The sequence below is a fragment of the Rhinolophus hipposideros genome, assembly GCF_964194185.1.
Source record: "Rhinolophus hipposideros genome assembly, chromosome: 3".
Taxonomy (NCBI): Eukaryota; Metazoa; Chordata; class Mammalia; order Chiroptera; family Rhinolophidae; genus Rhinolophus; species Rhinolophus hipposideros.
Window position 1 is genome coordinate 87,736,203 of NC_138049.1, and position 13,912 is coordinate 87,750,114.

Genomic DNA, 13,912 nt, shown 5'->3' on the forward strand with positions numbered 1-13,912 from the left:
ATTTTAAACTATTGGTAAATGCTATTTAAAGACAACGTAAATCCTAAAACTTAATACTGGCTGTTGTCTGGAACTTGAATGCCGCGAGGATCTCACTGTCTGCTCTGTGTTCAACATTGTCCTGGCTGCTTACATCAGCCTCACTTAAGAGTCTTTATTTTTATTGGCCTGATTGCAGACGCACATCCAGCGCCCTGTGCTCCTGCACACCTGCGTTCAGTGACTCGAGGGTTATTATGTCAGGTTCTGCCCAGCAACACTGTGGGACATTGTAAAGTGCGTAAGTCTTTTGAATGTGCCTTTGTCTTTGACTCAACGGCTCAGAGATATTAGTGACTGTTATTCTAGTGGGATAAAATTTAGCTCGTTAGCCTTTCAACAATAACATCTAAAAGATTTTAATTTTCATTTGTAGAAAAATGTAGTGCACGTTTTAAAAAATGAGTGTCGGTCACAGTGGCCACTTATTTTTGTGGGGCCTGTTCTCCCCCCATTTCAAAAGATAACCGATGGGCACCAAATAGCAGGGTCCCTAAGTTACATTTAGGGCAGTGTAGTCTGTATACTGAGACTAGTACAGTGGCTGTTTTGCTGCTTCCAAATGCTATGTTAATTACATGAATATGAATTGGTCACTGTGCAGGCCTTTTGTGATGCTCTTTGGGCACATGCTCATAGAATTGTGTCTGTGTGCGGTGCACACAGAGAAGTCGCTATAACTGGGTATATAGTCTAAATGCTATTCACAGTTAGGAAGCTGGTATAGTTTAATATTTGGAACCTGTTGTGTACAGAAGGGCCTCTGTATCCTGTTTTGTGATTTTCTCTTTGATCGTATCTTTTCCTCTCATCCTTTGAATGCAGAAAGAAAGTTTAGGATGGGGACAAAATCCAAAAATAGTAAAATAAAAACTATTATCCAAAAATAATAGTCACTGTGGCTTTAGGTATTTTATATTGGGAAAGCATTGTCTTAACATGTCACTTTTTATTACCACCTCAGCAGCTACGTTACTAAACCATCTGTAGTTTGGCTCTTCGAGATTGAGTTAATTATATGAGTGCCTGCGTGAACTAGAATTGGGAATAAGCATAAATGTATTGAAGTGGGTGGGGGAAGGATTAAATAACAAAAAACTAAGATGTTAAAGAACCATTTTAAGCACTGATGTGAAAAGATCAAGGTGACTATAGGGGACGATGACTTCAGAATGCCTTACATTTGAGTTTGCAAACGTTCAGGAAATTCTTAAGTCTTCTAACTGAACTTAGATTTTATCCAAAAGTGAGTTTGTTTTTCTTCCTCGTATGTTTTTGTTTCATTTGCTTGATGAAATCATGGATGATTATTTTTTAATTAAGAAGTGTTTACTTCATTGCATTTTAAATGTCATTCATTTGGCTGATATTTAAAACTCAAACTGAGTTTGAGCTTTTTGTTCTTTTGCTCTTCCCATGCTATAGACTTCTGGGCTAAGTGATTTCGAAAGCTAAGGATTTCTATTTCAAAACTCAGAAACTAACAAAGTTAGTGCAATTTAGATTATGTGATTGGTACAAAAGTTCTTGCTTATTTTGATAGTAGATAAATGATGGGAACCCAGTAAGCCAGGTAGGAAGTTTGTCTCTTCATCTTTCTTTCAGGAAGCATCTTATCTGGTTAAGAAGATAATCCCGATAACAGATGGTGCCAGGCACATGTGTTGGAACAGCAGTGGAAGGAGGAAGTACTCAAAGAGGAAGGTTCCTTCTAACTGGGAGAGTTAGGAATGATACATAGAGCACAGGAGCTCTGGCCTGGGTCTGAGAGACGGGCCGCTGTGTTTAAATCTGTAACCATAACTGTTACATCTCAGCCACTATGAGACAATGTCAGGCCCACTTCATAAAATTGAAGCATAATTTGAGAGATTTTTCAGCCAGGATTCTAACCTTTGCCTGCCTCGTATAACTTACAATTTTTTTTTAAGCTTATCATCATTAACCAAGATTGGCATTCTCTATAGCCCTAGCAGCAAGGAGGTATGCTGGGCCTTGAGGCCAGCTGGAGCTGGGTTCAAATCCCTGCTCTGACACTAGCTTGGGGCACTTATTCAGCCTCTCTCCCCAGCTGTATAAAGGGTGATCATGCCTGCTGTGCATGATGGGTTTGAAGGTTAGGATCATAAATGAGAAGTTCATAGCATAACCTTCCTAATGCTCATTTGGAGATAAATTTGTTTCTCAGACCTGTGATGTTTTCATATATCTATCCAGAGACTTAACAGAGTTTCCTGTCTCGTCATGTTTCAGCTGTCCAGGAGTTGTGGATCTGTAGGTGCTATCTGAAAACCTGTACTTAAAATTGGGAGCAATTCTGGATTCTGCAGCCTACAGATTTCAGGCATTTGCCAGTGAGTGTGATTGTACAGGTGCAAATCTCACATTTCTAGTCCATGCACCTAACTCAAATACTCTTACCCATGTTTTGAACTAAAAAATTCTAACGGAGACACACGAATGGGAACTTCAACTCTTTATAAGACAACTATCTTATCAGTTCAGGCTACTGTGACAAATATCACAGACTGGGTGGCTGAAACAGACATTCATTTCTCAGTGGAGGAGATTGGGAAGTCCAGGATCAAAAGTGCGGGCAGATTCCATTCCAGGTAAGGGCCCTCTTCCTGCCTTGCAATGGCCGCCTTCTCGCTGTGTCCTAACATGGTGAAAGGAGATCATCTTTCTCATCTCTTATTATAAGGGCACTAATCCCATCTTGAGGGCTCTACTTTCACGGCCTACTTACCTCTCAAAGGCCTCACCTCAAATACCATCACTCTGGAGATTAAGGGCTTCAACAGATGAATTTGGGGGAAACAAACATTCAATCCATAGCAACAACTAATAAAAGTGAAAAGTTTTTTGTTGTTGTTTAAACCTGCCAGGCTATTTCCTATGGTCACTAACATTTTTTCCCCTTTATATTTCTTAGGTGAAGGGCAAAACGGTGTCTTTAACGTTACCGGTTCTGTGATAGTGTTGGCTGCTCAAACACCTTCCAACCCTGGGCAGGGGGCGTAAGGGAATAGGCCACACAGGCAGACCTTGGCTTCCCCTCAGCAGAGCAGCCCAGCCCTCCCCTCAGCCCTGCAGGACTCGGGCCTAGGGCTGGGCTGCTGGCTGCGCCTTTGTTTTTGAGGCTGGGAATTGAGATTTGCATGTGACTGTCAGGCAGGTAGTGGATGTATTATTGCTTACCCTTTTTAAAAATTTTAATACTACCATAAGCCAAACAAAATGCATCTGTGTACTGGTCTGCCTTGTGAGGCACGAGTTGTCTTCTCTTCTCTGTCTTGGTGTCTTGTGTAGATGGTACTCTCCAGTGTTGGCCTGAATGATCCGGTTTCATACCTTTCACTTATGTGTATGTGGGTGATGTGTGTTTTGTTTCAGTCTAAGCACGTAATTTCAGGGAAAACAAAAGCAGGTTCTATTTGTACTCTGCCCAGAAAAGTTTGACTTTGGTATTGAACTCTTGATTCTTACCAGAATTCACCAGGTATTGTTCTAAATGGACTAGTGTACCTTGCGTGGTCAATTTCATCTGGTTTCAGAGTGGGGACGTTGTCATAAATTATTATTGAAAAACCAAAACTAAATGGTTGAAACTCCTAAAATAACCTCTCCATACTGGTGTGTTGATGATTGAACTCTCCAATCGTGGGACTTAAGTATGGGATTATTAGGTACCTGTCAGTAAGTAAAGATACCTATCTTGGTTAGAACGCCCACATAACCACTTCCATAAACTTACAGTAAGGCAATTGAGGAAATAAATTTTAAAATGCAACTTGCTACTGCAGTTTACAGAATCTTAGCTTTGAATTACTTCTCTCTTGAAGCACAGTTTGTCAAAATGGGCATCTTGACCTTGCTGCAGGCTATTACGTAGACCGGGAAAGAAGGAACTGAGGGATAAGCGCTCTTTTCCTCAGACAAAGCCATTATGGCCCCATTTTCTTCAGGCTTTCATATTATGCAAACAGTTATTGTGTGCTGTAGTGCGAGCAGATGTGCAGGTCTCAAATTACTGTGGAGCCTTTCCAACCTTCAGGTTTCCCTGCCTTCTTCTAGAGGTCACACTGCACGCCAGTCTGGAAGAGTGTTCATCTTTCTCTCCTTTATTGTCAATAGGTGGAATACATGTTGGTGTCTTTCGATCATGAAAACAAAAAAGTCCAATTGGTCCTGTCGGGAGAGGAAGTTCTTGAAACTCTACAAGAAAAGGGGGAAAGGACAAACCCAAAGTAAGCTGATGTACTGAAGGCTTGTTTTAGTGTTCTTGACGTTATCAGAACTACTAGACTAGAATCTTTCCTCAGATGTATAGTTTAGAACCTAGATCTGAGTTGCCTGGGTTCAAATCCTGTTTCCTCTACTTAATAGCTGGGTAACCTGAGGCAAGTAAACTTATCTGTGCCTCATCTGTAAGGTAGGAATAATAATAATACCTCATACGGTGTTGACATTTTAAATCCATTAATATATTAAAGCACTTAGAATAATAAACTCAATATAAAACCTGTTTACTGTTAAACATTAAAAAAAAAAATCCAAAGTGTTACTGAGATCACAAACTATGGTGCCAGATAAAACTTGCACATGGGTTTTGTTTGGCTGGCAGGATGTTTTTTAAATATTTCTTTAAGTAGACAAAGAGGTGAAGAGGGCGTGTACTCTCCAGTTTGTTTTTCCACTCACTAAATTTCGGTAGGCTGCATTTGAGTTTGGACCTGCATTTAGTTTGAACTAAAAAAGCCCTTAAGGTCTCCTCTCCGTTCCTGCAAAGTGGATTAGCTTGTCTTGGACAGTGAGTGCCCCGTGTGCATTTTCATTTATTTATAAATATTTTGGACCCAGTACTTCTAACCCTTACATAGTTGAAGAGCTATGAAAAATTATCAGCCTTTGGGAATTGTGAGGGAGTTTTTCGCTTCATTTATACCTAATGGTTTCTTAAAATTTTGAGGCAACTTTGTAAAAACGTCTAAAAATTGAGTAGACTGCAGCAAATGAATAAGCCCCCTACAATGTTTTCTCCTCTGTAGCCATCCTACCCTCTGGCGACCAGAGTATGGGAGTTACATGATTGAGGGGACACCCGGACAGCCGTACGGAGGAACGATGTCTGAGTTCAACACGGTCGAAGACAACATGAGACAACGCCGGAAGGAGGCAACGTCCTTGTTAAAAGAAAATCAGGCTCTTTGCACAATAACTTCGTTTCCCAGGTTAGTTCCTGCGTTGACATGCCCCAGTAGACACTTCAGGCTTTAGTTTATAAAAAGAGCACATCACAACCAAGCATTTGACCCTACAGTTCTCATACGTGACCAACAGATCGTTCTTTCCGTGCGGCCTTTGTAACATTAGAGCAGCAGGCGGCATACATGCTAGTGTCAGTGGGTGGGGTGGCCCAGTGCACTGGTGACCGTGCATCTGGGCATGGGGGGAGGACTGAGAGCCATGCCCGGCGGTAGGGAGGCAGTAGGGAGGGAGCCGCGTGGCCGCACAGCAATGACCCAGCAGGCCAGGCGTGCTGAGTGCGCTTCTCCTGCCCTGTAATGGCTGCGCTCTCACAGGTGTTTGCCTACCAGCAGATGGTGACTTTGGTGGCCGATAGAGGGTCCCCTGTTGGAGGGCAGGCATGAGTACCCCCAGTGCACCATCGATATGTACTAATTCTGAATGGGGGTGGGGTGGAGGGCGTCATTAGGTCAGGTTTGGCTATTGTGCTGAAAGGAACATTTCAGATTTGTAATCCAATGTCGTGATGGCTAAAAGTTCATAAAAGTGAATATAAAGTAAGTATAAACAGTGAGATGATATTCTTAACTTAGAATGAAGTACATAAATAAGCTACAATCATATGTAGGACCTCTACCTAAGAATGCAGTTCTATCGAATCGTCAGTCTGGTTTATCTTTTCTAGATATCTGTCAGGTTGTGACAAAGTGTGCTTACCTCCTCAGAGTTCAGAAGAGCTTTGGGCATTGGTGTCTATGGCCTGGAACAAATTCAGCTGTTTTCGTACCTTCTTTTTGTTCCGATAAATGTCCATCATGGACACAGGCAGCCAGTCATGCCATTGGTCTTAGAAGGACACTTAAATGGGAACTTTATGGGTTAAACTTTCCATCGTCACATCTAAATGGCTGAAACCTGATTTACACGACTCAGCAAACATTTAGAAAAACCATCTCTCATGTGCTGGTTTTCTTTCGTTCCATTTGTGTAGTCCCCCGCACCCTTGCCTGCCAGGAGAAAAATCCTCCCGCCAGGTGAGGGTGGACAGGTTTGCTCGGAAGAGAACTGGCATGTTCCGTTGCTCTGATGTTTGAAGGAGGAGGTAGAGCGATCATGCCCATCATTCACTGAGATGCTTGAGTGCCTGCTCCACGCCAGACCCATGCCGTGAGGGCACGCGGTCACAAGTGAACACAGGCCCAGTCTCTGCCTTCGTGGAGCAAGTGGGAGACACGAAGAGCAATCAGCACCCACAGACCCGGCGAACATAGAGTCGGCGGTGCTGTGAGGAAGAGACATGCGGTAGAGAGAGAGACGTGGCTGTCCGATGGGCTGCATGGAGGGGAAGGCTTCCCCGCAGGGGTAGGCTGCATTGCTGTCCACAGCTCAGAGGAGTGGAGCAGGCGTGGAGGGACGGGAAGTCCTAGGGAGAGAGCAGCACGGGCACAGCCGTAGGATGGCGGGACGATGTGTTGCTTCTGTTGCTTCTGAGGACTGGAAGAAAGCTGGCCGGCGTGACTAGGACGGTGCTGAGAATGAGAGGCAGGGGGAAGCGACGCTGGGCAGGTGGCTGCTGGGCCAGAGCCTGCTCACTAACAGTGACGGTTGCTGTCCTACAAGCAGGAGGAGGCTTCGGGGAGGTTGGGTTGGGCGGATAGCATCACGTTTTTGTCTTGCAGCCCCTCGCCTGGGCTGTAGTGTCAGTGGCCCTAGGATCAGACGAGGCTTGCTAGGAGATGAGTCAGGGAGCTCACTCCAGGGAGCTGAGGGCAGGCGGTGGAGATGGAGAAAGTGCATGGATCAAGAGGTGGCAAAATCAGCAAACCTGGCTGGGGGTGGGGAGAAGGGACATCAAGGCTGCTGGTTAAAGAGCTATGGCGGAACTTTAGCATAATAAAGGCCGGGAAGTATGTTACAGATGTTACTTGACGACTTGTAGTGAAATGGAAAATTCACAATTTTCCCTTTTATCTTGAATTTTCCCTTTTCCCTTTTTTATGAGTTTTCCCTTTTTTTCTTAACTTTACAGAGGGTTGTACTTCTTCACTTACCAAACTTAAAAAAAAAAAATGAGATGTGTAACACAAACCAGAATTGTTTTATACTTTAAAATTCAGGAATGTATTTTATTGTGGCAGCGGGCCAAAAAGGAAGTTTCTTATTAAGTCTAATGTGTCTTTGATCTTAAGTGAGAATGACTCCATATGGAATAGTTGCCTTTTTTATATTTTTGTGGATTTAGCTTCTTGTTATTGTGAGGGGAGAGTTGAGATGGAGAAACAAGTTTTATTCTGAAAATCTTTTTAAAAAACTTTTTAGTTATTTAGCTGTAGAAGCCTCACCTGACATCCATCGTAAATGATAAGGAAAGTTGTATTTCAGGTTCAAGAGGGAAAGTAGCATTTGGTTCGTTCAGCATAAGGAGTGCAATTTTCTCTCTGTAAAGAGGCAGAACTCTGTCGTGTGGAATTCTAGTGCAAAACAATGGTCATATGATTATTTAAATTAATCAAACTTACGTAAAATGAAGCTTTCAGTTCTTCATTCACACTGGCCTCGTTTCAGGTGTTCCCTGGCCACGCGTGGCTGGTGACTACCTTCTCGGTATTGGACAGCACGGCTATTAAACATGTCCATCAGAGCAGCAAGTTCCACTGGATGTTACTGGTCTAGAAGAAGCGCAGTGCCATAGGAGTCTAAAGATCTGAGTTCTGACTTGCCAAATAAACCCCTTCTGGTCAGCTAAGAATCCCCCAGGGTTCAGTTTGTCACTGTCCCAAAGGACTTTTCCTAGGGTTGTGGGCTCATGGTAAATAGTGCACTAGCTGCAAGGATTCCCATGAACCCTGGGAACTGTTCTCTAGATAAGATCAGCAAATTCAGTTGCTGGTCAAAGACCTATGTGGGCAGCCAAGACGTGCGTTATTGTATAAAAGGTAGGGGTTGGAAATAAGGCATGGGCTAGTCTTGGCTCGCAACCAGGAGTTTCCTAGCACTGATCTAAAGCCCTGACAAGGGCCCCCCTTGTTTTGGTTTCACTGGCTTTGTTAGTCTTTGCCCCTCCTCACAGCACACTTAACAATGACCTTCAAATTCTTTTTTTCCTTTTTCTTTTTTTTAAAATGTATTTTGGATATTAGCCCCTTATCGGAGGCACTGTTTGCAAAAATCTCCCATTCAGTTGGTTGCCTCTTTATTTTGTTGATGGTTTCTTTTGCTGTGCAGAAGCTTTTAAGTTGCATATAGGACCTTTAAATTCTTAACTCGAAGAACTGGTGGTGTCACTGCCAGTGATGTGGAATTTGAGCTTTACATTTAGGGATAAATACAGAGCTTCCTTTTTCTGTGTTGGAATTAAAACTCTTCTTCAGGTCAAGCAGATAACAGAGTTGGGTTTCAGACTTCAGAGGGAGATCCCAGGGGTGGCTGGGGACACCGGTAGAGATACTACTTAATCTTGACAGATTTGTGAAGTGACCTGAAGAGGCAAAAAAAAAGGGGGGGGTGGACAGACCCCTTCCAGATTCAAACCTAGCTTATCGGGAGGTTGGGGGCAGCGGCAAGTATGCAGGGGTTACAAGATCATTCGACAGTTCAGAGCTCGTGTAGTGAAAGAGGAAGCCTCAGAAGCTGCAGAGGGGAAACCTATAACCCCAATAACTGATGTGCCCGAAGGAAGGAACTTCTGGGCTATGGGTCGTTGCTGTTAAGTGAAGAGATGGGCAGGACGTACGTGGGTGCTCTGAGCAGTCGGTAGAGGGCTGGAAGCACAAACGAAGATCTTGGTAAACAAGATAAAGTGCAAGGGGGTGGTTATAAAGGGGCAAGGTATTTACAAAATACTTGTGTGCTAGACCCTTTGTAAAGGGGAATAATAATAGACAAGCTGTATTTTGAACCAGTCCAGGGATGGCAAGGCATAATTAACTCTTAAAAACAAATCCTGTCTATTTAGTTCTTCAATTTGTTGTAGATTAGGCTGTCCTGGGTTCACACTGCCTGAATTCAAACCCAACCCAGTCGAAGGAGGAGCTTCCAAGTCCCTCTTCTTTCCCGATGAAGCAATAAACAAACACCCCCGCTTCAGGTGAGTATTCAAACCCAACCCAGTCGAAGGAAGAGCTTCCAAGTCCCTCTACTTTCCTGATGAAGCAATAAACAAACACCCCCACTTCAGGATTCCTTAATTCTGGATCCTTTTGTAATAACCAAAGAAGACCCCTCCTAACACACACCCACACCCACCCCCCCCATTTACGTGCTCAGTACCCTGAGGCTGTTGGACTGTTCCTTCAGGTATCCAGGCTTGACTTGCTTATTTTCCAACTCGTCTTAAAGTTACTAACTTAGCCACTGTCTTCTCCTTTAGGGAGCAGTTCCTTTTCAGTCCTAGTTCTGTAAACACCTATTTTTGGAAGCTTTCCCTTAGTTATTCCTGCCTTTCTCTCCCTCTGTAAGTTACCACCAGTATCTGTGATCTACTCATCCCACTCTATGTACCTTGATAATAAGGTAAAATATGTACCTCTGCATGTAATAGTCATTCTCTACCTTCTAGTATCTTCTTGGTTTGTAGTTGAATTCTTGGGGATAAGTTGATTCGGGACCCATACCAGTCTGATCTTGGCATTGTACCTTGAGTCTCCCCTATCCTCCTGAACTTAGGCTCCAGACTAGAGTTAAGGATGTCAGGACTTCTAGGTATTGATTTTTTTTTTTTTAACAGGTCTGCACACCCGCTATATACAAAGCCTTTGGGGTAGACAAAGATTTATAGACATAGTTCCCAACTTCAAATGTCATAGTCTGCTAAGGGGGAAGTAGAGGTATTCAGTGTAAGAACAGATCATACTTGACAGGTCAAAAAATGGTAGCACCAAAGATCCTCGTTGGAGAAAGGAGGGTGCTTCTCATGGAAAGAATCAAAGCAGGCTTCATGAAAGAGGTGGCATTTAAGCTGAGTCTATGGCAGCACTAGCCATTAGAATCATAATGCAAGCCACAGATGTCATTTTAAATTTTCTAGTAGCCACATTAAAAAAGTAAAAAAATGTAGACTTAATTTTGTAATGTATTTTATTTAACCCTATATATCTAAACTATTTCCATTTGTAATCTCAGTATATTTGAAATATTAATTATTTTTGTACTAAGTCCTCAAAATCTTGTGTTTTATCTTCACAGCATATTTTAATTAGGACTAGCCGCATTTCAAGTGCTCAGTAGCCACTTACCTACTAGCTTCTGGGTTAGACATCGCAGATCTAGAGGATGAGTATTAATGCTGCAGGCCGAGGGACGGAGGGAATAATGAGGTGTTGAGGCTCCACAGACACCTGGGGAAAGCAAGTACAAAGGTTTGGTTAAAGTCTTTGGAGTTAACTTGGGAAGTGTTAGAAATGTAGGGTGAGACCAGACCACGGCCGGCTCCAAACACTTGGACTTGATCTGAGGAGTTACAAGGATCTGGGGAAACAGGGATTGAGCAGGACAGAGAACAGCATTCTTGAGTAAAAGCCCAAGGAAGTGGTATTAATGCAAAGCCTTCTTTCAGAGTACCCCTCAGTGTATCTTGGTCCACATCAGTTTTCTGTAGGGTGGCCTCAGAATTAGTTTGAGGTAGGATTTCATTCATTTACTTGTATACGATCAATTTCTTCTTTTACACAATGGATCTTAAGTGATTGACTTACGATGTTTGGTTGTCTGTTTCAGCACCCTAACAAGAAATATTCGACACAGGAGAGGAGAAAAGGTTGTCATCAATGTACCAAGTAAGTCCTCAGAGAGGTGGTGGGTGGTAGGAGAGATCCCTGCCGAGTTGTTGTTTAGTCCTCGGCTCTCACCCATCTCTCTCTCACCTCTCTCTCTCTCTCTCTCTCCCTCTCTCTCTCTCTCTCTCTCTCTCTCTCTCTCGTTGTTGTTTTTTTTTTTTTTTTTTTTTTTAATATTGCAGTATTTAAGGACAAGAATACACCATCTCCATTTATGGAAACATTTCCTGAGGATGAAGAGGCGGCGAAGGCTTCTAAGCCTGATCATATTTACATGGATGCCATGGGATTTGGGATGGGCAATTGCTGTCTTCAGGTATTGTTTCAAATATATAGAGAGGCAAAACCCTTGTCTATTCCTGTCCACTAACTTCTTTTCTTTATATAGCATGTTTCCTTATTAAAAATCATATTTAATCAAGTTGACATGGTAGCTAGTATGCTTTTCTGAACACCCTTGAAGTGATTTTAGTAAATTCATTGGAAGCTATCTCTTGACAGAATTTACAGAATCAAGTTTGCTGCAAAGATATGCCGTTGTTAACTTGAAATGTGAACTATTCCCGAAGTCACTCTCTCTTCTTTCTATATGCCTAATTTTTGCTGCCATCTAGTGAAGGCTTAGCTTTGAGGTTGTAAACATTGCTCAAGTCTCTTCTTATTTCTGCAAATGAACTCTGAGGGATTTCGTGATGAAGGGAGGGACTGTTTGGACTTTATATTTTTATATTCATGCACGGCCACCTAGCAGTCCCTTATTTGCCTTGCCCCTGGCTACATTACACAAGAGGTAGAATAGCCTTTCTGTATTTTCTCTGGTAAAACTTTCCCTGGATCTAATTAGATTACTGGTGCCCCTGGCAGTGATTGTACCCAGGCTCACTTAGGACACGGGTGGGAGAACACAGAACTTATCAGGCAGCCCATCAGCCTGCATTCAGATTTTGGCTACGCTGGTATTTGGGTAACTCCCTTCACTTTTTTTTGGCCTCAGTTTTCTCATTAGTTGAAAGAAGGTTTATATTAAGGCCCCTTCTAGGTTCTGACTCCAAGCTAATATTTATTTCATTATTTTTTGTTAACAGAAGTATTTGTTTTAACCTTTCATTTGTTTAAAGTCGTCTTAGAACAGGAGTAGGAATTGCACAAATACAAACTTTCAAATTGAAAAGTTAAAGAAAGAGAGGCCTCTTGTTATTGTCCACAGAGATTTTATCTAGTTGTAATGACTTCAGCTGGTTAGAAATGGAGTCCTTAGAGGCCTGGAGCATTACCCAGCCTGGTCCCCACGCAAGGCCCCTGGGCTGTCAGCCTGCACGCTGAGAAACCAGAGGCCAGAAAACCTAGCATCGCATCGTCTCTAACAGTTGCAGCGTACTGTAAACCCGTATCTTCTTCATGTATATCTCTGTTGTATTTCTGTGCAGTCAAAATTAAAAGCCAGAGTCAGAGTTTTCCATGCTAAGTGTGGAAAAGATAAAATTTTTTTCTTGCTTTTCCTCATTTATATAGAGAGTATAAAATATGTGGCTTCCAAACAAACATAGGCCAGAAAGTTTCCTTACAAATGGTCACACTTAACAAAAAAGAGACCTTTTGACTTTTAACTGCATATCTTCTTTCCTATCTTAATTACAAATATTTCCAAAGAAAACCATTAGGCTCTAGAATTTACAGTACACGGCTTTAAATTAGTATCGGTTCTATTGGAGTACCAATTGCCTTTCCTTGGTTTAATATTAAACCAGGGTGTTTTGCCAGGGACAGCATAGTTGCTCTGTTGCAAAGGGCTATTCTTTCCCTTTAAACAATGTGTTTATACAAACAAATGTGTCCTGATGATAGGTGGTTAACATTTTTATTGCCTGTAGATAAGTTTTCCAGCCAGTATAGTCTTTGTCTTGGGTTTGGGATTAAGTTTTCTTTTTTCTCAATGGTATGTCCAGCACCCCAGTTTCAATACTCAAAAAAAAAAAACAAAAAAAAAACAAAAAACATTGCAGATAATGTGAAGTGTGTGGCAGATAAGAAAATTCTGTAGAAATCCCTGTTTTGTATCTCTTAAGTGGAACACTAGAAACTGCTTATTACAGTAAAGCAGAAGAAATAGTTTTAATTAATTATTTAAGATTAATGGAAAACTTGATGTACAAAAGAAAAAGCATTTTAACCACATTCAAATTCTTGTTTCTTGGGGAGCTTTTGAGGCATCATTCGGTAAGCTCATTCATGCATGTTGTAAGAGGTCTCCCTCCCTCAAGGAAATCATGAGCCTTCAAAGTGGTTCTAGTTAAATTTTAGATATTTAGGTTTCTACCATCTGTTGTTCATACTTCTTTTTTGTTCCCCTCTCATCAGTTTCCTAGTGACATTGCTTCTCTTCTTTATATATTTTAAAAGGATACCAGAAGCCAAAGCCATTCACGTATTTATACTGTTAAGGTATTAGAACTTTTTTCCTTCCCCTTCAAAGGCATTATCTGTAGCAATGTCCTGTTTGGTTTGTCAAAGGCTATGTCAGCTCTAGAGTAAGGAAGCTAGTTACTAAATATATTTAGAAAAGCTAAGTCACTTCACTGTTGTATAACTCAACTATTGGATTCCAGGTGCTACTTTTTAAGCATACTTTCCTAGGGTTGACTTTTCCAGTATTTGCCTGTGTACTGTCTAGTAGGCACTAGGCCATCTAAGAGAAGCTAGTCAAAAAACTGAAAACAAACAATGCTTATCGTAGTATTTTTTTGAAAAACTAAAGTAATAGACACATACTAAAACACTTAAGAGTGACGAAAAAGAGCCTCAGTAAACTTAAAGAGTTGCCTGTTCAAAAGAATTCAGCTCAAAACATT

The 13,912-nt window shown here is 41.9% G+C and overlaps 1 protein-coding gene across 3 annotated transcripts in view; it reads left to right on the forward strand.

Annotated features, from left to right (window-relative positions):
- The window catches only part of GCLC (glutamate-cysteine ligase catalytic subunit), a 45,088-nt gene that overhangs the window by 18,039 nt on the left and 13,137 nt on the right, over window positions 1–13,912 (forward strand). For all 3 annotated transcript variants that reach the window (XM_081035076.1, XM_081035078.1, XM_081035077.1), the window contains exons 2-6: window positions 4,177–4,289; window positions 5,091–5,273; window positions 9,263–9,376; window positions 11,005–11,063; window positions 11,246–11,379. In XM_081035076.1, the coding sequence (XP_080891202.1) occupies window positions 4,177–4,289; window positions 5,091–5,273; window positions 9,263–9,376; window positions 11,005–11,063; window positions 11,246–11,379 (603 nt within the window). The remainder of the gene's footprint in view (window positions 1–4,176; window positions 4,290–5,090; window positions 5,274–9,262; window positions 9,377–11,004; window positions 11,064–11,245; window positions 11,380–13,912) is intronic.